Raw genomic sequence first — 20,384 nt, 5'->3', positions numbered from 1 at the left:
TGTGGATTGGGAACATGAGGCACCACGTTATGAATGTCCCCTCTGTGCTCACGGTCTCCAGGGCCTCTGCAGGGGGGTGACCTGGCTCGGGCACGGAGCTCTCCCTGCGCTGGACTGGTGACAGTCGCTGTGTGAAGTCCATGTTCCCCCCAACTCTCTTACAGAGAAAACAATTCCCTGTTATATCCTGACTGCCAGAGCTGCTTGGGATGTCAGGTTTGTGTTTTACCCAGGAAGGTGGAGAAGGAGAGGGGGAAATCCACCTGAAGTGGGGTAAATTTGCCTGAGCCGGTGGCCAAGCCGGAAAATGCAAAACAATCCATCCAAGAGGAAAAAAAAATGCAGTTATGTTTAATAATTATTTTCTTTTTATAGCACAGCCCTTGCAACTGCCCTTTGATTAGAGAGGGGAGGTATCACTGCTGTGCACTGGGGCAGGTGAGTCAGTGGAAACTACCACAGGCTCCATATGGGATTGTGCTCCTAGGGAGAGGTGCAGGGAAGCAGGGGGGGTTTCCCAAGCATCCTGAACTCCAGTGGCCCCAAGGCAGGGCTGTGGAGCTGAGTCATGCCGGGTGATGTGACAAGTTTCGTTTTGTTCACGATGGCTTTTGCCTTCACAAGGTCTCACAGGGCTTAAGGGACAGGAAAAACTGCAGTGGCTGGTCCAGCAGCATAGTGATGTAGTTTTTTAGCTTGGATCAGGAAAAAACCCACCCTGAGTATCATCTCTAACAGGATTCGAGCCCTTGGTGGTGTTTATTATTACAGCTGGGTGTGAGAAGAGCCTGGAAAAACACATCCTCGTTGCTGCTGGGATGGCAGCCAAGGAGAAGTGACACTGGACACAGCGTTAGTTGCACTGAAGTTTGCCAGAGCCCAGCTCTGCTCCCCATGGTTCAGTCTGGAAACCATGGGAATGTCTGGCTATGAGACCAAGGCATGTGGCCAGGAGCCATGGTGAGGGCCATGCCTGAAATGGCTCTTCCCAGCACGTGAGTGGTAAACTGGGGAAGTTTATAGAGGGCAGCAGGCTGATAAAAAGCACTTTCCAGGATCCCTGAGAGTGCAAGCTTGGCTTTGCTCTGTTGAATGCAGTGATGAGCCTGAGTGATTGGAGTTCCTCAAAATGGGGCTTCTCCAAACAAAGCTTGGAACTGATTGAGGAAAAGCTCCATGCATTGCTACAAGGCAGTTTGACAAAGCAGATCCATTGCAAGATGGGTTTTAAACTGTAGAATAAAAACTGTAAAATAAAACTTTCATTGCGTGTTGGGAGTAGATTTTTCCATGGGAGAGTGGTGAGGCCCTGGCACAGGGTGCCCAGAGAAACTGTGGCTGCCCCATCCCCAAAAGTGTCCAAGGCCAGGTTTGATGGAGCCTGGGATAGTGGAAGGGGTCCCTGCCATGGCAGGGTGGAACGGGATGGGCTTTAAGGTCCTTTCCAAGCCAAACCACTCCGGGATTCCATGAAAGCAGAGATGGGGGCTGTGATGCATCAAGCCGGGGCCGCAGCTGCTCGGACGGGGTGACCCCATCGGCACCCCCGGTGTCACCCAGCCCTGGTTTTGGGGGTGTCCCTGGTGGTTTGTGGGGAGTCTCCCTAATGCTTTTGGAAGTCTCGCTTCCGCCCCCGGCACTGTGCAGGTTCCCGGGAGCCGATCGCGGGGCCGGGAACGGCGGGGCCGGACCGGGGAACAGCGGGGCCGGTCCGGAGAGCGGCGGGGTCGGACCGGGGAGAGGCGGGGCCGGACCGGGGAACAGCCGGTCCGGAGAGCGGAGAGGCCGGACCGGAGAGCGGCGGGGCCGGTCCGAGGAGAGGCGGGGCCGGTCCGGTCCGGGAAGCGCCGCCCCGGGAGGGCTGGGGAGGGCGGGGCAGCCCCGCCGGAGCCACCGCAGCCGCTGCCGGAGGTACGAGGGGTCAGGGGAGCCGGGAGGGGACGGGATCCCCCGTTCTGGGACCCTTCGGTGCTCTGTGAACCGGGAGCGGGGCGGGCTGGGCTCAGTCCCACCGGGAACGGAACGGGACCGGAGGGGAGTCGGAGCCGGGTCCGGCTGGGGCTGAGCTGGAATTACTTCCAAAGCTCGAGGAAACAGCTGCAGAGCGGGGTGAAACACCCCTCAAAGCAGGAGCGAACACCCCCAAAGCAGGAACGAGCATTCGAGAGTTGGAGCGGCGGCGTTCGGGGAGCGCCGGTGCCTTGGGGACACCCCTTGTGGTCACTCCATGGGGACACCCCTTGGGGTCACCCTTTGGGGTTACTCCGTGGGGACAGCCTTTGAGGTCACCCCTGAGGGTCACCTCTTGGGGTCACGGGCTTGGCGCACCTCGTCAGCCCTGGCTGGCACCGGGGTGGCCGTGCTGAGAGCCGGGGGAAGAGCGGCTGTGGTTTCGGGAAACATCAGCTGGCATTTTGGGGGAGGTGACACCGGGAGAGGCCAGGACATCCAAACCCACCCCTCTGCCGCTTCCCACGGGTGGCAGCCCCGCAGGAGTGTCGCAGGTCCCCCGGAAGGTGCAGGAGCGGTGTGTGAGCCAGGCACACACACAAGGAAAGCAAACAAAGCCAAGGAGAAGGACACCTGTGCACGCCAGGTGCCGGGGCCGGGCGGTCCATGAGCTCAGCGCCGGTCACCGGGGGTTCAGCCCCTCCTGTCGTGACTTTTTCTCCAAAGAATGAGTGGCCTGTAGCTTTGAGGGGCTCAGCAAACCCGCGGGTGTCTCCCAGGCGTGTCCCAGAGTGGTTGTCTGCTGGTGTTGGTGTCTGATTTTTGGAGGTGACGTGATGGGGACAGGCATCACTGAGCACAGCACGGCTGGGTTTGTTGGGAAGTGTGGATGTGTGAGCAGAAACCTGCGGTTCCATGAGTGTGTCCCGTGTGAGATGGGCTGCCCTTGGCTCTGTGTGGAGCCTGGTGAAGTGAAGCTGCTCTAGGAGGTGTGGTCCTGGCTTTCCAGCTCCTTAAAGCCTTTCTGGAACAGACCTAGGCCACTGCCAGATGGATGCTGCCAGAGCACATCCTTCTACGAGAAATTCAAGCATCCTGCAGCTGTCCACAGCCCTGGATGTCCTGGCATGAGAGCCAGAAAGGGAAACCTCCCCGGTGTCAGCAAAGAACATGTGGGTGTGGGGCTGGCGAACCCAGCCCTGGACTCAGGTGACTCGGAAGTATGTGAAACACCTTTGATTTTAGCTGTGTAATTACACGGGTTGGAAAACCCTTGGGAAGGGCAGTGCCTGGGGAAGGAGGAATGTTTGGCCATCGGTGCCCTGGAGAGAGCTGAGTGTCGGTGCCTGGCGCCGCGGTGGTGCTGTAGGAGATGCCAGAGGGCTGGGCAGGGCTGTCTGCCTGCTCTCCTACCTGGAGCCTGGGAGGAGGGATCCCTCCAGCAGCCCGGGTATGTGTCTGCCTCCCCATGCAGCTCCATGCTTTTTTCATTCCCAGTGTGTTTCACAGGCAGGAACTGATGTCAGGGCTCTGTGGAAGCAGCTGAATATCCTGTGTGAGCACTGCAGGTGGCTTGGAGTAACATAATCCCCAGCAAACCTCCATTCACCTCAGAATACCTGTGCCCACCTTGCGGAACACGGCTGCTCTGTGCCTGGCTGCTCCGTGTCGCTTGGCTGCCCAGCTGCTCCGTGTCCCCAGGCTGGCTCCTCCAGCATCACCCCTCACTCCCTTCCTGCCCTGGGGCATCCTGAGCCATCCACAGTGGGTTTTCTTTGTGGTCATACTCGTGAGAAGCTGTTGGAAAAGCATGGGGAGAGGTGATGCTGTGTTGGGGAAAAAGATGTTGCTGGAAATGCAGGCAGAGGATGAGGAAGGTGGTGCTGGCGAGGCCAATGGCAGCGTGAGGTGCCAGGTTAGGGGCTTGCAGGAAGGGGAGATAATCATCCAGGGGCTCCAGTGGTGAGACAGGACGTGCTTAAGGCACTCCAGAGGGGCTGAGAATGCCAGGTCCCACTTCAGAGGACATCAAAAGGGCAGATGGATAATGTCTCCCCGTGCTGGGAGGCTCTGGAGGAGGCTGTGTTATCTGGGTGTTATCTGGCACCGAGATGGGGAGAGGTCCCAGAACAAAAACCAGGGGGAGGCTGCAGAGGAATGGCTTTATCTCAGCGGAAACAGCAGATTAGAATTAAAAAAATAATAATAATTCCAAACTCAGAGGTGCAAGGTGGTGTCCAAAGGAAAGCAGGAAGGAGAAGGAGTCAGAATACTGGGATTTTCCCAGGCTGGCAAGCTTTCCCAGGCCTAGGTGCACAGGGAATTCAGCTCCCTGGAGAGAGGTGAGCACCCCTGTTGCCTGGAAAATAGAATCGATCTTCCCAACAATGTTACAGTGGATATAAAGGCAAACCTTTACTTGAAAGCTTTCAGGTACACAGTATGGCGAAAATCACACATGGTATAGTAATTCTACAATTTTTGCAAGGTTAGTCAATTAGTATACATACCATATACTCTCCAATAAAAAGGTGAGATGATTAGGTAATAATTTTTGGATCCTGCCACACTGGAAGCAGTGGCTTTTTTTTTGCCCCGCTTTTGTTTTGTCTGGTCCAGATTCTGTTTGGAAAACAGGACAGCCTTGTAGTCGGTTCTCTTCTTGGAATAAGACTAAACAGTATTTTGGGAAAGTGTTTCTAAGGTTAGCTTTTTGTTCCTAAACGTAGAGAAGAAAGATAGGAAAAGTACTAGAAGTTACAGCCATGCATTAACAATCTACGAAGCCACAGCTATATGAAAAATATAAAAAGCTAAAAATCTTAGGCATTACTCCAAGCCCCTCTCTGTGGTTTTGCAGAGCTGGGCCTGAAAGCATTAATGTGGCAGTGGCAGTCCCGGAGCCTGGATGAGGAAAAGCCCCGGGAGTGTTTACACAGCAACCAGGACACAGCCAGGGCTCAGGGCTCGCCGACCTGCCGGGAGCCGGTGCCAGCGTGGCTCGGTGGCCACGGCAGCATTGTCCCCAGGAACAAACACAAATGTCCTGAAACACAAACCTAAAAGGACTCTCTGTCCCTGTGCATTCCCACCTTGCAGCAGGCGCCGCTTGGATGGGTAGAATGGAGTTATGGGGAGAAGGAGGCTGGAAGGTTTCTTGTATCTCAGTGGCAAAGGCCGAGGTGGCGGCTGCTGCCGTCAGGATTACAGCCCTGGAGTTTGGCTACCGTGGCCTGCGTGATCTTTGCCACTTCAGAAACCCTTGGCAACTTTCTCCAGAATTCCCAGGGACACAGCAGAGGCAGCTACACGTGGCTTGGGAATGGTCAGGCACTGCTTTGTGGAAATGGGGTGTTTAGTGAGCCCTGTCACTGTTGCTGTGCCGGGTGGATTGCAGCAATCTGAGCCTGGGAATGGGGAATGGCTTTCCTGTGACACCCTTGTTTTGCAGGAAGTGGCAGAGCTGGGGGCCCTGGGCTCCCTCTGGAGTGGGAGAGGGGGAAGAGCCTTGGGCAGGGTTTGAGGAAAATGTCACTGTTCCCCCAGCGCTGTCTGCGAGGTACAACTGAGGAGGGGTTGTTAAAAATTAAATGTAGGGAAAAAAGAGGGTGAAATACCTCTTAAATGTCTGTAGGGAATGCTGGGGTCAGTGGAGATGTGGATGTGTTCTTTTGTGGTCTAGGCAGGAAGTGTAAGCAAAATATGGAAAATCCCTGATAGTCTGTGTGGGACTGTCCCTCCAGATTCCTATTCCCTGGTGAGATGCTCTAAAATGGGCTGGGGTGTGTCCAAGAGATCAGAAATTGGCTAAACCAGCAGCCGTGCTTCTTTTTGTGACTCAGCTGGATTTCTCTGGCTATTCCCTGCATCCCCTGGGCTCATCTGGCCAGAAACATTCCTGTTCCACGAATGCAAGAAGGGCTAAAAAGAGAGAAACCATGGCAGGGAGTTGGAAGTAGATGGTCTTTAAGATTCCTTCCAAACCCAAACATTCTGGGACTCCATGAAAATACCTCACAAGTCCTGACCTGTTGCTTTTTAGACTCTCACATGGAGTTTTGTGTTCCTGGTGCTCAGCACGAGGTTGTGGCTATTGCAGAAATGAGCTCCTGAGGATGTGCTGGGCCAGCAATTAGCAGGGAAGGGGTTAATGAGCAGGTTGTTTGGGTGGAAGCATGAAGGGAGAGCCTTGTAATCTAACACTAATCTGGAATCTTCGGGTGGTTGGAGAACGGGTTTATTTCCCCCCCAGAATTTTCCAGAGAATTAATTGTATGACTGGTGATGGAGTCACAGCCTGGTTTTTGGAGGCAGCTCGGAGGGGCTGTGCTGCTTTGTGGCATTGTCCTGGGGAGCCCTGGAGCTCACCCCGTGTCTGGTGACTGCATCGGGGTCTGACCTGTTCCCTGGACTGCAGCCTCATCTCTCGTGATCTGTGACAAAGGTGCTGCTGCTGGAGCGTGAGTGGGAAGGTGATGTCATGGCAGGGAAAAATCCAAAGGTTGTGGAGGGCAGAGGAGCGTGGGTGCTGCTGAGGGCAGCAGGGGCTGCCGGGCTTCCTCTTGAGTCAGCGGGGCTGCAATTCCTGCGGGAGCACCTGCGGGATGTGGAACACGGAGCACGATCCAGGCTGACCCTGCCGGGGGGGCCGGTCTGTCCCATGGAGGGGAACCTGTTCCAGCTGCTGTTCCAGCTGCTGTTCCAGCTGCTGCTCCTGCAGCTGCTGCTCCTGCTGCTGTTCCAGCTGCTGTTCCAGCTGTTGCTCCAGCTGCTGCTCTTACTGCTGTTCCTGCTGCTGCTCTTGCTGCTGTTCCTGCTTCTGTTCCTGCTTCTGTTCCTGCTGCTGCTCTTGCTGCTGTTCCTGCTGCTGCTCACCTGGCCGCCCCTGCCAAAGCCTCCGGGGCATGTGGTGCTGAGAAAGGGCTTATCCCGAACCTCCCCGTGCCCCATTAACACTTGGAAATGTCGCCACAGCATCCCGAAGGGCTGCGGCAGGGGTAGGGGAGAGGTGCAGGATGCCCGGAGGATGTGTAGGTGTGCCCCGGGCTGTGCAGCCGTGCCAGGGGAGTTTAATGGTTCAGAGATCCTGGTGTAAATCATTGCCAGGGCAGGGCATGGGCGAGCAGGGAACAGGATGGAGAGAGGTCTGGTTTGCAGGCAGAGGAAAGGGGAAGGGGGCTGTAGGGGGATGGAGCACTCAGGCATCACTGATTGTGATATGGGGACAAACTTCTTACAGGGCTTGTTGTGAAAGGATGAGGCGAAATGGTTTTAAAGTAAAAGAGGGATGATTTGGACTGGATATTTAGGAAGAAATTCTTCCCTGTGAAAGTGATGAGGCCCTGGCTCAGGTTGCCCAGAGAAGCTGTGGTTGCCCCATCCCTGGAAGTGTCCAAGGCCAGGTTGGATGGAGCTTAGAGCAACCTGGGTTAGTGGAAGCTGTCCCTGCCCGTGGCAGGGGGTGGGATGAGATGGGCTTTAAGGTCCCTTTCCACCCAAACCATTCTGTGATGCTGGGATGAGCACCCAGACAGTGCTGGACCTGAGGCAGAGACAGCAGCAGCTCCTTTCCCGGGATACTGACGTCAAGGCACTATTGGAGCAGCAATAGGAACAACTCTGGAAAGCCAGGAGAGCAGCTAATTGAATGGAGAGATAGACTGGAATAGCAAGTCTCCTGCTTTAATCTGATTGCTGGGCTGATGGGTAGCACTGCAATGGATCTGTGATAAACTTCCAGGCACAGGGGTGACGTAGGAGCTGAAATCCTGCCCATTTCCAGGACTGAGGTGCCTGAGGGGAGCCACAGAGGCCGTGAGCAGGCACAGAGATTTAGACACCACGGGTAGATGTGACCAGCCCTGTGTATGTTCTGTGCCTACTGTGGGTGCAGTGCAATTTTCCTGCCCCAAGGCCATCACAGCTGTGCTCAAGTCAAGTCTTGGCTGGCTGATGGGTTTGTGGCAAGGATGGGAGCTCAGCTGGATCATCAGGTGAGGAAAGACCCCACAGGGCACAGGCAGAGAGTAAAACCTTTTTTTGTGGGAGGACAGAGGGCAGTGCTGGTACCACCAGCAGGCTTGGAAGTGCTTGGGTGGGAGGATGGCTCCTGGAATGCAGGTGAGGACGTTTTGGGTGCAGTGTTTTCCACATCCTCAACAGCTGCTCACTAGGATGGAATTAAAGCTGGGCTCAGAGGGTACCTTCCCCCAGGAGCACACAGAGCAGCAGCCCCATGCTGGAGCTGGGCATGGCAGAAAATGCTGGGCTTGCCTCTGCCTGCCTCTGGCAGCTCCCATTGGGCTGGGATCAGCAGCTCCTGCATGTCCCAGAACCCCAGAAAACCATGGAAGACAAGACTTTACCCTGCCCAGGCTCATGTGGGGCCAGGGATGTGTCGAGAGGGGCTGGGACACCCCTCTGGGATTCTCCACAGCCACGCTGGAGCACAGGCAGTGAGCAGGGAAGTTCCTCTGCAGATTCCTTCTCTCCAGGCTTGCATGCCTTTTCCTGCTCAGCCGCTCTATTTTCTGGAAATGCTGTTTTATTCTGCCCCTTGACCCTGCAAACTGGGCGTGCACTCAAGCTGAACAAGCAAACATGAAGCTTTTGAGCTCAGGAGGGTTGAGCTGAAGGCTGTGGGGGGGTGTGGATATAGCACCACTGAAAGCACAGACCAGAGCCTCCTCGAGCCCAACCCAGCATAAAGAAGCCAGGGAGGGAAGGAGAGATCCCTGACCTAAATAATCTATAAATTGGATCCCTGCCATGGCACATCCATAAATCTGCAGGGCTCACTGGGGTGGAGATGGGGCAGTTCTGCTGTGGGGATGCAAGTTGCCCACCCGTGGGGCACGGGACCCAAGGCTAGGGAGGGGAGTGGGCAGGAGATGTGGCTCCGTGTGGTTTTTTTTTGGAAATTGAGCCCAGTTGGTCCTGGCGACTCGGGAAACGTTCAGAGGAGGAGTTCCCACCCGTGGCCTGGCTGGTTGGGAATGTTAATGCTCAGACATCCCTGAGGGATGCAGCTGGGGCACTCAGCACCAGTGTGTGTTGCTCCAGGGAGGGCAGGAGCCAGCCTAAAACGAGCCAGGGGCCCTCCCAAGGGTTCAGCATCTCGGCAGCCCTTGCCAGCAGCAGCCAGGGGAAGCCATAGGGGCGAGCTGGTTGGGAGAGAGGCAGTTTTGGTTTCTGTTTTCTGGGCAGGAAGGCGTTCCAGGGCAGGCAGCCAGCGCCGTGGGGAGCCCTGCTCCCTCCCAGACAGGGGCAGAGGAGATGCTGTTCAGCTAGAGATGTGCTCCTGAACATTTCCAGGTTGGTTTGCATTGAAACAGACTTTGACGGCCTTCTTTTGGTGCTGTGAAGCTGTCAGTTATCACACTCCAAAGGACACGCAATCTGAGGCCTTAGCAAACATCAGTGATTTGATTGTTTTCAAAGGTTGATGGATATTGCAGCCGAGAAAGTAGCAAAGAGTGGGGATGAGAACAGCCAAGAAGGATCCACCTGCCCTGCTCTATCCTGACGTGCACCCTGCAGGTGCATGTGAGATTCAGGTGCAGCTGGATGAATCGCTGCTGCGCTGGCTGCAGAGCCTTTGCCGTTTGCCTTGCACTCACCGCAGCTCCCCCTGTATCCCCAGAGCTCGCTGCCTGCCCGGGGAGGGGCCGCACGCATGAGAGCAGGGCTGCAGCCCCCCCGCCCCGAGCCATGCGGTGACCTGGGCACAGCCAGCAGCCATGGCCCAGTCCCGGGCCAACGGGTCCCACTACGCCCTGACGGCCATCGGGCTGGGCATGCTGGTCCTGGGCATCATCATGGCCGTGTGGAACCTCGTGCCCGGCTTCGGGCCCCCCGACAAACCCGGCGGCAACAGCAGCAGCAGCGGCGGCGGCGGCAGCAAACCCGACCGCGGCTCCGGGGGCATCCTCAAGAGCAAAACCTTCTCGGTGGCCTACGTGCTGGTCGGGGCAGGGCTGCTGCTGCTCCTGCTCTCCCTCTGCCTCAACGTCCGCGACAAGAAGAGGCAGAGCCAGGAGCTCGCCATCGCCCACGTGCAGCGCCAGGTGTCTGCGGAGCCCTCGCAGCAGGAGGACAGGTGAGGAGGGGGTTGTGGGGACAAAGGGAGAGGGGCTGGGTGTGGGAGTGAAGGCGAGGGGTGGTGGTGGTGGTGTTGCTCAGGAAGGAGCAAGGGGAGGAAGGCAGCGTGTGCTGAAATAGGAAACACACGCGGTTTAGGGTTTTGGTAGGTTTAGGGTTTTTGTCCTGGAGATGGGAAAGGAATTGTGGCTTGTCTCGCTGAGACTTCAGCCTTGTTCCCGACTAGCTCAGATGTTAGGATGAAGCCTCTGGGATCTGCTACATGGACGTGAATAAAAAATAACAAATGAGTCTCTTCCCCCGCTGGGGAGAATCTGAGGTTTATTTCTTGTGGTCCTCCAGGAGCGAAAAGAGAGCGAGGTCAGGGGACACAGGGTCTGTAAGGGGGCGAGAAGAAATTGGATCATGGCCAGCAGGGAGAGGGACCAGGCCACAGGACATTGCAGGGGTCAGGGAACCTACCATTCCCAATACATCCAGTGAGTTACAGCAAGGAATGACTCCATTTATGCAGCTGTAAACAGAAGGGAGCCCTTCCCTTCCTAGACCCCACTTTGGTGTGTGAGGTGGGGTCTAGGCAGAGCTGTGGCCAAGGCAGCGTTGGCAGAGGTTGCCACTCCTGGCTCGGTTGGCACACGGGAGTGAGCTGGGGGAGCACTGGGCAGGGTGGTGGGTGACACAGGGAGCAGCCAGAGGGGCAGGAGAGGGGCTGGCTCTGCCTCGCTGGGTGCAGCCCAGGTGCCAAACTGCCTTGGAGACTGGCCGTGGAGTTTAGACCCGGTGAAAGTCTGCAGGGCTCCGCTGTTTGCTCAGGGAACTTCGTGGAGCAGAGCAAAGGCTGCTGCAGGCACGGTCTGGACAAACACAGGCACAGGGGCAGTCCCTGTCCATCAGCACGGCTCCCTGTGCTGAGGGTGGCAGGGGAGCAATGGGACAACGTGAGGGGCAAGGGGACAGGAGGGGACGATGGCTCTGCTGGTTCTTGTCAGAGTCTGCAGATCCTCGGAGAAAACTGATGTTCCATTTTTGTTTGGAAGGGTAACTTCAGAATGCCAAAGAAATGGCAAGTATTGTCTGCAGGTACCTGTGCATAGATGGTGGCACTGAGTAGAGTTGAATCTCTTTGCAGAAAAGTGCCAGGTACCCAACCCAAAAAACATCAGAATGACAGAGGGGTAATGTTCTCTTCTAATGTATTTTGACTGATTTTTGAGAGTGGAGGAGAGAAACTGATGTTCTCTTGAGGGAATAAATCACTGCTGGACGGTAGAAGAGGGTCTGTGGGCAGAGAAAGTGATCATCAAATATGGCCATAAGTCACAAGAAAATAAAATGTATGTGAACTTAGGTGGGGTCATGATTTATTCTGTCAAGCAAAAGGAAACTGGCATATAATGTAGAAGGGCAAGAACTATTTCTGGTGGGGTGGGGTGGTTTTATTCTTTCCTCTCCATCCCCTTCCCACAACGAAGCTTGAAACGATTAACCCAGATTAACTCTTTCCCCTCCAGTCAAGAAGAGGATGAAGACGTCTCCTCCCAGTACTACGTGCCCAGCTACGAGGAGGTGATGAACACGGGCTACTCCGAGCCCAGAGACTCGGACAGGAGCAACAGGCTCAGCGTCTCCCTGCCCTCCTACGAGTCCCTGGCAGGGCTGGAGGAGGGCAACCAAGCTCCAGGAGCAGCAGGCACGGAGCCTGGCCCGGAGAGGCCGCCCAGCAGGCACAGCTCCCGCCTCAGCAAGCGCCTCAAACCCCTCAAGGTCCGCAGGATCAAGTCAGAGAAGCTGCACCTGAAGGACATCAGGTTAAACCTGGCACAGGGCAACAGCAGCGTCCCTATCACGATAGAGCCCCTCACCCCCCCGCCCAAGTACGAGGAGATCCAGGAGAAAATGCCAGTGAGCCAGCAAATGCCTTAAAAAAAAAAAAAAACAACAAAAAACAAAAGGAATCTGTGATGCTGCTTGGTTGAGGGTTTTCTAAAACCCACCGTGCCAAGAGGGGTTTGGTGTGTGGGTGCAGAAGCAGCCAGGGCTCCCTGGAAGCTGCCACGTGGAGGATGTGCTGTGGCACAAGGATGGGACTCGTTTTCCCTGGGACTGGGTTTTACAAAAGACTGTGGGGAAAGAAACCTGAACACTACAAGTTCTGCTGCTGTGAAGTAAATGAAGGCTGGGCATGCCAAAAATGTCACTTGTGGTGTTTGTTATGAGACCATCCAGTGCATCCTCTCACCTCCTCTCCCCCTCACTTCCAGCAAGACTTTTACAAGCCACCAAACTGATATTGCAGAAGGATTTTCCAAGTGGAAAAGTGAAATGTTTCTTTTTTTGGGTGTCTTTTATTTCTGAGGAAGGGGAAGAGCGTTGCCAGAGCAGCACCACGGCTTTCCCTGGCTCCCAACTGGGCTGGGCTGGTGGCCCAGAGCCAGCCCTGACTCCTGCCAAGGTCTCTGCTGGCTGGTGGGAAGCAGCTGAAAGGGGCTGCTCCTCAGGGAGAGGATGGATTTCTTGCCTCTGTTGCTTTCCCTGTTGTGTTTTGTGCTCCATTTGAGACGAGTGGGTGACTCTGGGGGGGTTGGGAGCTGCGAGTACCAGTGCCAGGGGTGAAACCACTGCTGAGCATCCTGTGCAGGCAGACTGGTCTGAATAAATGTTTTGTACATTGTGTTTGCCTGTGTGTTTTGTACATTGTGTGTGAGTGTGTTGTGTACATTGTGTGTGTTTTGTACATTATGTGAGTGTGTTGTGTATATTGTGTGTATTTTGTGTACATTGTGTGTGTTGTAAATGTGTGTATGTGTTGTGTCTGCTCTGTATGTGTGTGAGTTTTGTACATTGTGGTTTTTGTGCAGTGTGTGTGTGTTATGCACATTGTGTGAGTGTGTTGGGTACATCATGTGTGTGTTGCAAACACTGTGTGTGTGCTGTGTACCCTCTGTGTGCTTTTTACACTCTGTGTGCATTTTTACATTGTGTGTGTATTTTGTACATTGTGTATGAGTGTATTGTGTACATTGAGAATATATGTTATAAAAGTGTTGTGTGTGTGTTGTAAACGTGTGTGTGAGTGTGTTGTGTACATTGTGTGTGTGTGTGTTTTGTACAATGTGTGTGTGTTTGTGTACATTCTGTGTGTTTGTGTACATTCTGTGTGTTTGTGTGTTGTGTACTCGTGCATGGTTGGCCCTCCCCCAGGTTTGTGATCCATCAGCAGATGCTGCTCCGTGGGAATCCCAGCCCTCTGCGGGCTTCCAGCAAATCCATTGACCACAAATCAATCAGCACATCCAGCCGTGGGCTCCCTGGGCAGCCTGAGGTGGGATGTGGAGCTGGCTTTGCCAGTGTGATGCTGATATCGGTGTAATCCTGGAATTGTGTAGGGTGGAACAGATCTCCAAGGTCAAGTCCAGCCACTGACCCAGCACTGACATGTCCCTGTTATGGCTCAGCAGAGGTTGGCTTGGTGCTGTGGTTGATAAAAGATATGAGAGGAGTCCAAGTGAACAAAACAAAGGCAGAGAAGAGATGCTGGCCCAAAACCACCTGACAGTTTCTCTTGTTAATTATTATTTCCTATTGCATCTCTTAATTTCTGTTGTTTTGGACAAGGGCAGGGAGTGACAGGTCTAAAGTGAATGGCTTCAAACTGGCAGAGATTTGAAGAGAAGCTCTACTTTGCCAAATCTGCTGCTTCTACCTCAAAATGAAGCCTGATGAAATCTTGAAGTACTTGTGAGGCTAAACTGGGGCTTGATGGTGGCAAGTGTGGCCTTTTCCCTTTTTTTTTTCTGCTGTAAAAGGGTGTGTGGCAGCCTAGGACCAAGAATATTGATGGAGAAGCACTGATGGGTGACAGCATCCACCAGACAGCAACGTTTATCCCCTTGCCTGAGGATGCAAGACCTGTGTGTGTGTGTGTGTGTATGATATTAAATAAAAAATAAGTAAAATGAGGGCAAAAAGGTTCCTTGGCAGCCCTGGCAGGTGGCAGAGCCCCTGTGGGGTTTGGGATGCACATTCCCACGTGTCCCCAGCTGATGGGATCTCTGTGGCCCTGGTGTGGATCTGTGTTGTGCTGCCAGAACAGTTGCTTGGAAAAAGGAGGGGGGAAAAGCCCTAAACTGAATAAAACGAACAGGAAAATCTCACCCAGGCAGGCAGCAGAGGGTTGCAACATGGCCAAGGTTTCCAAGGCTACTGCAGCCACCCTGCCAGCTGGGACAGAGCTGCTTTTGGGGTCATTTTGTACAATTCTAATGTTGGTTGAGCCTCTCATGGCTCAGGTTGTGTTGCTGAATGAGAAGTTGGTTTCTTGAAAGCCTCGCAGTGAGGGGGCTGGGCAAGGAGAGCTTTTCCAAAGCTCAGAGTGTTTCCAGCTGAATTCCACACCAGGAGCACCGGGAGGGGCTGACATCGCCCTGCAGGTGAGGCTGAGGCAGCTGAGCATCCCAAAATGGGGGGAGGATGGAGGGGAAGGGAAGGGAAGGGAAGGGAAGGGAAGGGAAGGGAAGGGAAGGGAAGGGAAGGGAAGGGAAGGGAAGGGAAGGGAAGGGAAGGGAAGGGAAGGGAAGGGAAGGGAAGGTGCTGGAGTCCTCTGTGCAAAATGTGGAGTTTAATCCCAGTTAATGCTGGGATTGACCACCAGAAAAGGGGCTTGGCAAAGCAGGGACGAACCTGGAGCTGCCTCCAGCAGCCTTCCCTGCCTGTCCCTGCCTGTCCCTTGCCTGCTCCCAGTCCGCAGGGGTAGCAGCTTATCATGCAGTATTGTCGTTGCTTGAAATGAAGGGATGGGACTACGATGGTTCTAAGGTTGATTTATTGTTTCAAAATGCATCAGACTCGAGGTAGTGAGATTTAGAGATGCAAGAAATCAGCCACAGCCAAAGTGGTCATGGGTTTCTTCATTACAAGGCCATATATAACATTCTAATCCAATTGAGAGTTGCTACGAAGTTTGTTTTCTTTTCCTGACCTATCACCTTAACTTTTGCCTCACTACATGTACTTTCATCCAATAAGCTATTGCCACACACACACGTGTATGCATCTATTATGCTTCTCTTATAACACTCAAACTCCTAGCCTACCCTATACAATTCCATTACTACATTAGAAAATTCTTTACCATTTTATCTAATACAGTTTCTTACTTCCTTAAGGCATATTCTTACTTACAACTATAGAAACATAAGCCTATAATTTTTCTGCTTAATGTCTGTGTACTTCTATTTTTACATCAATCCAAGCTCTTTCCAAGGCTGCAAACCTTGCAAAGCCTTCAGTGTCTGTGGAAGTTTCTACCTTTCCGTTTCCCACAGCACAGCCCTGGAATTCTCCGCCTCAGACCGGAGCTTCATCCTTCAGGATTTCAACTCCCCCCAGGGCACCTTTGTCAGGAACTGCCAGGTGCAAAACGCGGCCGTCAGGGTGAGGCCGGGGGATGTGCTGGGGATGCCCAGGTAGGGGTGGGGATGCCCAGGGAAAGGTGGGTGGGGATGCTCAGGTAAGGATGGGGGTGCTCAGGGAAAGGTGTGGATGCTCAGGTAAGGATGGGGATGCTCAGGGGAAGGTGTGGATGCTCAGGTAAGGATGGGGATGCTCAGGGGAAGGTGGGTGGGTTCTGCTGCCCAGGGAAGGGTAGCTGAGGATGTCCAGGGAATGGTACCCATGAGAGGTTGGTGGATGTTGCTGCCCAGGGAAGGCTCCAGAAGCAGGAGCTCGCTCCCAACTCCTCTGGGCAATCCTCGGGAATGGCGAAGTGGAGGCAAAGGAAAAGCTGGAGCTCCCTCTGCTGAAGAGACTCGGGCAGGTCTGTATTGGCCTCTCTGACATCAAATCCTGGCAGGGAACCTCACCATCCACCTTCAAATCAAGTACAAAGCATGGAACTGTTTTCATTTATTTAGGGGAAATATTTGTATTTATTTAGGTAGTGCCCAAAATCCTGGGGTAGAAGCCACCTTTAAATCTTTTTTTTTTTTTTTTTTAATCTCCCCAAGATTTCTTGTGAAGCACTTGTAATTTGTTCTGATACCATTCCCTATTTCAGAAAATAAAACTTGTTGCTTTTTGAAATAAAAGTTGGTATAAATACGTCATTAAAAGCTACTGAACTGCCAGTTTCAATTAATCAAAAATTGTTATGTAGCAGAAACTCACCTTAGCTACTTATTCTAAATCTCAGTGCAGCCAATTTGGTAAGGAACAGAGCTTTGGCAAGGATATCTTTTCCATATCTCCACAGTTTTTCATATAAGGTAATGTATACATAGACAAGCTGCCAATTGCACCTTCAGCTTTTAAAATTTATTTTCTACTTCCTCTTTCTTCTGAGCAGCAAGTTTGTCCACATCTGGGATGTTAGAACGTTCTTTTGCTTCTTGTGCCTCTTTCTGCCATGCATCACATGCTTGGGAGAAAGATTTCCAGAATACAATAATTATTTTAATTAACAACAGGAAAGCAAATTCAAAGGCTTTAAAGATGCAGGTAATCTCTAATTTAGTCGTAACAATTCATTTACTGTCAATTTAAAGCTTGCCCCTACTTATCCTACCTTCTAATTAGCAACTCTTCTTGTTTGCCTTAATATAATTTTTAGGAATGTCACTGTTACTTCTCTGAAGTCAGAAGCCTTTCTGGACTTCTAGAAATAGATTGCATTTTAAATGTTACGTTCATAATTTAATGCCAAGAGACATCAAAAATGATCAGAATTTAGAACAGCTACCTGGCTGCTCTTGTCACAGAGAGAACAACATGAGGGGAAGGAAAGGACTGTGGAAAATCCACTGAACAGGAATTGACAGCAAGCGGGGCAACCTGGCACCAGCTGCCCAGGGAAGCTGTGGAAAGAAAAAAACAAAACAAAACAAAACAAAAAACCAAAATAAACCCCTGGAAGTATCCAAGGTCAGGTTGGAGGGGCTTGGAACCAGCTGGGACAGGGAGAGTGTCCCTGCCATGGCAGGGAGGGAGGGGCTGGCAGTGGAAGGTCCTCGAGGGACTCAGGAATTCTCTGAAGCTCAAACTGCTGGGAGGGTCAGACACTGCCCAGGGGCACCCAGCAACTGCAGCTGGGGGGAAACTCTGCTTTTTTGTGTGTGCTTGTCACCTGAAAGAGGTGCAGGATGGAATGGATGAGATGAAGAGAGAAAAGAAAGTGAGACAAGAAGAAACAAAAGACAAGAGAGACTAAAAGAGGCAAAGCAAAGAGGAAATAAAGGAAAAGAGGGGAGAGAAGTGAAGAGGAGAAAGAAGGGGACAAGGATGGGCAAGAGAGAAGGAGAGAGAGGCACAAAGAGGGGGAAAAGGGGGTGAGAGGCAGAGGAACAGGGAGAGACCCTCACAAAGACAACACAAAACAAAACAAAAAAATAACACAACACCAAAGAAAGACAGGAGCCAAAGAAGGAACAAAAAAATCTTTATTACAACTTTAGTGAATAATTTTCTTTTCAGTTACACTTCCTCAAATATATTTCTGTACAGCTTAGCCAAGAGAATACAATATTACATCCATTTCAATGCAGACTGATGCAAAACCAAGGACCACTCTACAAAACATCCTTGGACAAAAGTCTGTGCAAGTACAGGGCTTTAGAATGCAATATAGATGACAGAACAAACAACATGACCCTATACAATTTCAATCTCTCAAAATCCCAATTACTTTAAATACACATAAATACGATACAAATACAAACAAATAAATACAATACAATACAAAACAAGTATATAAGGCAAAACCACGGTGTCTATACAAGTACAGGGCATTCAAATGCAATAAAACTACAGAATAAAAAAAAACAAAACAAACGAATACACAAAGTTGTGCAATTCCTGACCAACACGGGGTCATACAAAACTACAGAACACAACATAAGCACAATCATAACCCAAATCCAAAATCCTAACACTAACCCCAAACCCTAATCCCTAAATAAAATCCCCAAACCCTAACCTTAAACTAACCCTTAACCCTAAGCCCTAATCCTAACCAGAGCCCCAAAGGAGAGCCCTCCCTTCCTCCCTGACCCAAACGCTGACCCCAGAGCCGACCCCAAACCCCGAGGCGCCCCCGTTCTTGTTCCTGCCTGCAGTACCGCCTTTAACCGCCAGGTGACACCAGCGAGTAGCCGGAGCCACTGCGCATGCGCGCCTTCCTCGGGCGGGTGGCTGCAATACCGGCATTGGTCACCAGGCGGCGGCAGCGACTCAAAATCCCCAACTCTCGGTGTTGGGGTCGTTCCAGTGGCAGAAACACCGAACACCGGGAGATTTGTGTTTCCTCGTGTAGGTCACCTCTTCTGGCATCTTCAAGCCACATCTCAAGTTATATTTGCATTTGAAAGCCCTATCATTCTACATTTCTTATATTCTAAAATGCCGTATTTGATATAGCAGATACGGGGGGGTTATTTTTAAATCGATTTTTATATAAAGCAACATTACTTGTCAATAGATATAAAAATGACAAACTTTGCCGTTTCAGTATTTTGCGCACACCCTCCCTATGAATTTTCAGGCACTTTGGGGCTGTAACCTCCCTTTTTGGGGAGCCCCAGCTGACCGCCCGTGATCTCCCATCCATCGCCACCGCAGCATCGCTCTCTCATTGGGATGCCCCAATGACGTCATCACCCCCGCAGACTCCAACTCCCGGCAGCCACCGCGCGGGCCCTCGCCATGCGCTTCCTGTCCCTTTACGTCATCACTGTGCGCCGCGGGCGGGCCGTGCCGCCGCCATGGTGCAGCTCGGTGAGTGCGGCGGGCTCGGAGCGGCGCTGCCCGGTCCTGCCCTGCCCGGCCGTGACCGCCCCGCGCTTTCTCCGCAGGGAGCTGCCTCCTGAGGGGCCGCGGCGGCCACGTCGTCATCCGCTTCGCGCTGGGGGGCTGCACCAACCGGCCGTTCTTCCGCATCGTGGCGGCCAACAGCAGGCGCGCCCGCGACGGGAAGTACCTGGAGCAGCTCGGCTGCCTTGACCCGCTGCCCAACGCGCACGGCGAGAAGGTGGCGGGGCTCAACCTGGAGCGGCTGCGGTACTGGCTGGGCTGCGGCGCGCACCTGTCCCGGCCCGCCGAGAAGCTCCTGGGTAGGCCTGGGGCGGGCGCCAGGGTTGGGGGGCGGGGGGGCCCCGGTTCGCTCCTGCTCTCACCGCGTCTCACCGGGCAGGGCTGGCGGGGTTTCTGCCGCTCCACCCCATGACGGTGACCGCCGCCGAGAGGCTGCGCCGGCGACGACAACGCGAGCAGCAGCCCGAGACTGCTCCTGCGGACACCTCGGCTGAGCCCGGCACCGACACCGCGCCCTGACACGGCCCGGCCGGGAGGGGCTCGAGCGGCCCGGGACTGCACCGGCCCGGGACTGGCACCGGCCCGGGACTGGCACCGGCCCGGGACTGCACCGGGCCCGAGGACTCCTCATGCTCTGTCAGTGCATCTGACCCATTAAAATGTTACCTCTACACTCTACACCGTCCATCTGCTGCTTTCTCCAGACTCTTGTCAATCAGAGTTCACTGTTGCCAAATTTGGTGCATAAAAGAGGTTTCGCTGCTCTAATGCAGGTACAGGACCATTCCAGAAGGCATCTACAACGTTTCCTGGCCATGCCATTGGCTCCAGGTGCTCTGCCTGCAGTGGTGGCATGGCCTCTGCCAGCTGCCATTGGCCTGCTCCACTCGTCAAGTGTTTTGACTCCTGGCTGTGATTTACTGTAACAGAGCAGTCTAATGGTTCAAGGGAGGCCTGGCAGTGACAAATGCAAATGGAACTGCAGCTGGTTTCTCTTTACCTTCCCCAGAGAGGTTCTGGGCCTGTTTGTTCATTTAAAAGCCAAATAGAAAGATTTCAGTCTCATTTAAAGAGGGACAAGGGAAGTGAGCTGTGAGTCTACTGTTTAATCACATATTTGATCCCGTTCTAAGAGTCAAAAAACCCACCAAAGTCTCTCTCCTACTTCAGATGTACCCTTAAGCTTTTTGGGGTTTCCTTTGGTGCAACTCTTAGATGATTCTACAACTGTCAGGTAAAGATAGGTTTCCAGTGTTGCATCTCAATAAAACTGGTAGTGTAGCCAGCCCAACAGAGGATGAGTTGACAAAATACTTTAAGAAAAGGGCCTGGCTTGCTCTCACAATACTGAGAAAGAATGGTTTTATTTCTGCTCATGGATGAAAGATTAGGTGATTAAAAAGCTGTTCTTGGAAGTGACTGAGGCTATGGAAAGTGGTATTGCTTTTCTATTACACCTCCCTCTTCTATGCATTTGATATGTTTAGCATCACATTTTCTATAAAATGGGAGGTGCACTCTGGTGCACTGGT

The 20,384-nt window shown here is 53.0% G+C and overlaps 2 protein-coding genes and 1 long non-coding RNA gene across 4 annotated transcripts; all 3 read left to right on the top strand.

Annotated features, from left to right (window-relative positions):
• The first annotated feature begins 1,839 nt into the window (after positions 1–1,839).
• Positions 1,840–12,723, top strand: TMEM51 (transmembrane protein 51). Its single transcript, XM_014881696.2, has 3 exons — positions 1,840–1,911; positions 9,593–10,048; positions 11,562–12,723. The coding sequence occupies exons 2-3, from the start codon at positions 9,690–9,692 to the stop codon at positions 11,971–11,973; spliced, it is 771 nt and encodes a 256-aa protein (XP_014737182.2). The 5' UTR covers positions 1,840–1,911; positions 9,593–9,689; the 3' UTR covers positions 11,974–12,723.
• Positions 12,724–14,643: 1,920 nt separating this feature from the next.
• LOC148221249 (uncharacterized) lies at positions 14,644–16,164 on the top strand. The gene is made up of 2 exons (XR_015808371.1): positions 14,644–15,483; positions 15,753–16,164. It is a non-coding gene; the product is annotated as an uncharacterized LOC148221249 (long non-coding RNA).
• A 2,609-nt stretch (positions 16,165–18,773) lies between these two features.
• On the top strand, positions 18,774–20,271 carry MRPS16 (mitochondrial ribosomal protein S16). Of its 2 annotated transcripts, XM_014881733.2 has the most exons (4): positions 18,774–18,816; positions 18,894–19,151; positions 19,232–19,410; positions 19,444–19,530. In XM_014881733.2, the coding sequence occupies exons 1-3, from the start codon at positions 18,804–18,806 to the stop codon at positions 19,369–19,371; spliced, it is 411 nt and encodes a 136-aa protein (XP_014737219.1). In that variant the 5' UTR covers positions 18,774–18,803; the 3' UTR covers positions 19,372–19,410; positions 19,444–19,530. The 2 variants fall into 2 exon arrangements, with proteins under 2 accessions (XP_014737219.1, XP_088034681.1); XM_088178555.1 differs by having other exon boundaries at positions 19,232–20,271.
• The last annotated feature ends 113 nt before the right edge of the window (positions 20,272–20,384 follow it).

Source organism: Sturnus vulgaris, chromosome 25 (genome assembly GCF_052056855.1).
Source record: "Sturnus vulgaris isolate bStuVul1 chromosome 25, bStuVul1.hap1, whole genome shotgun sequence".
Lineage (NCBI taxonomy): Eukaryota > Metazoa > Chordata > Aves > Passeriformes > Sturnidae > Sturnus > Sturnus vulgaris.
The sequence above is the reverse complement of the archived record's forward strand: the minus strand, read 5'-3'. Positions and strand labels throughout refer to the sequence as shown.

Bases quoted from the DNA above. Each gene is read 5' to 3' on its own strand.
- TMEM51 (XM_014881696.2), top strand. From the start codon at position 9,690: ATGGCCCAGTCCCGGGCCAACGGGTCCCACTACGCCCTGACGGCCATC. The intron at 10,049-11,561 runs GTGAGGAGGGGG...TTTCCCCTCCAG, and splicing joins CCCTCGCAGCAGGAGGACAG to TCAAGAAGAGGATGAAGACG.
- MRPS16 (XM_088178555.1), top strand. The intron at 19,152-19,231 runs GTAGGCCTGGGG...CTCACCGGGCAG, and splicing joins GCCCGCCGAGAAGCTCCTGG to GGCTGGCGGGGTTTCTGCCG.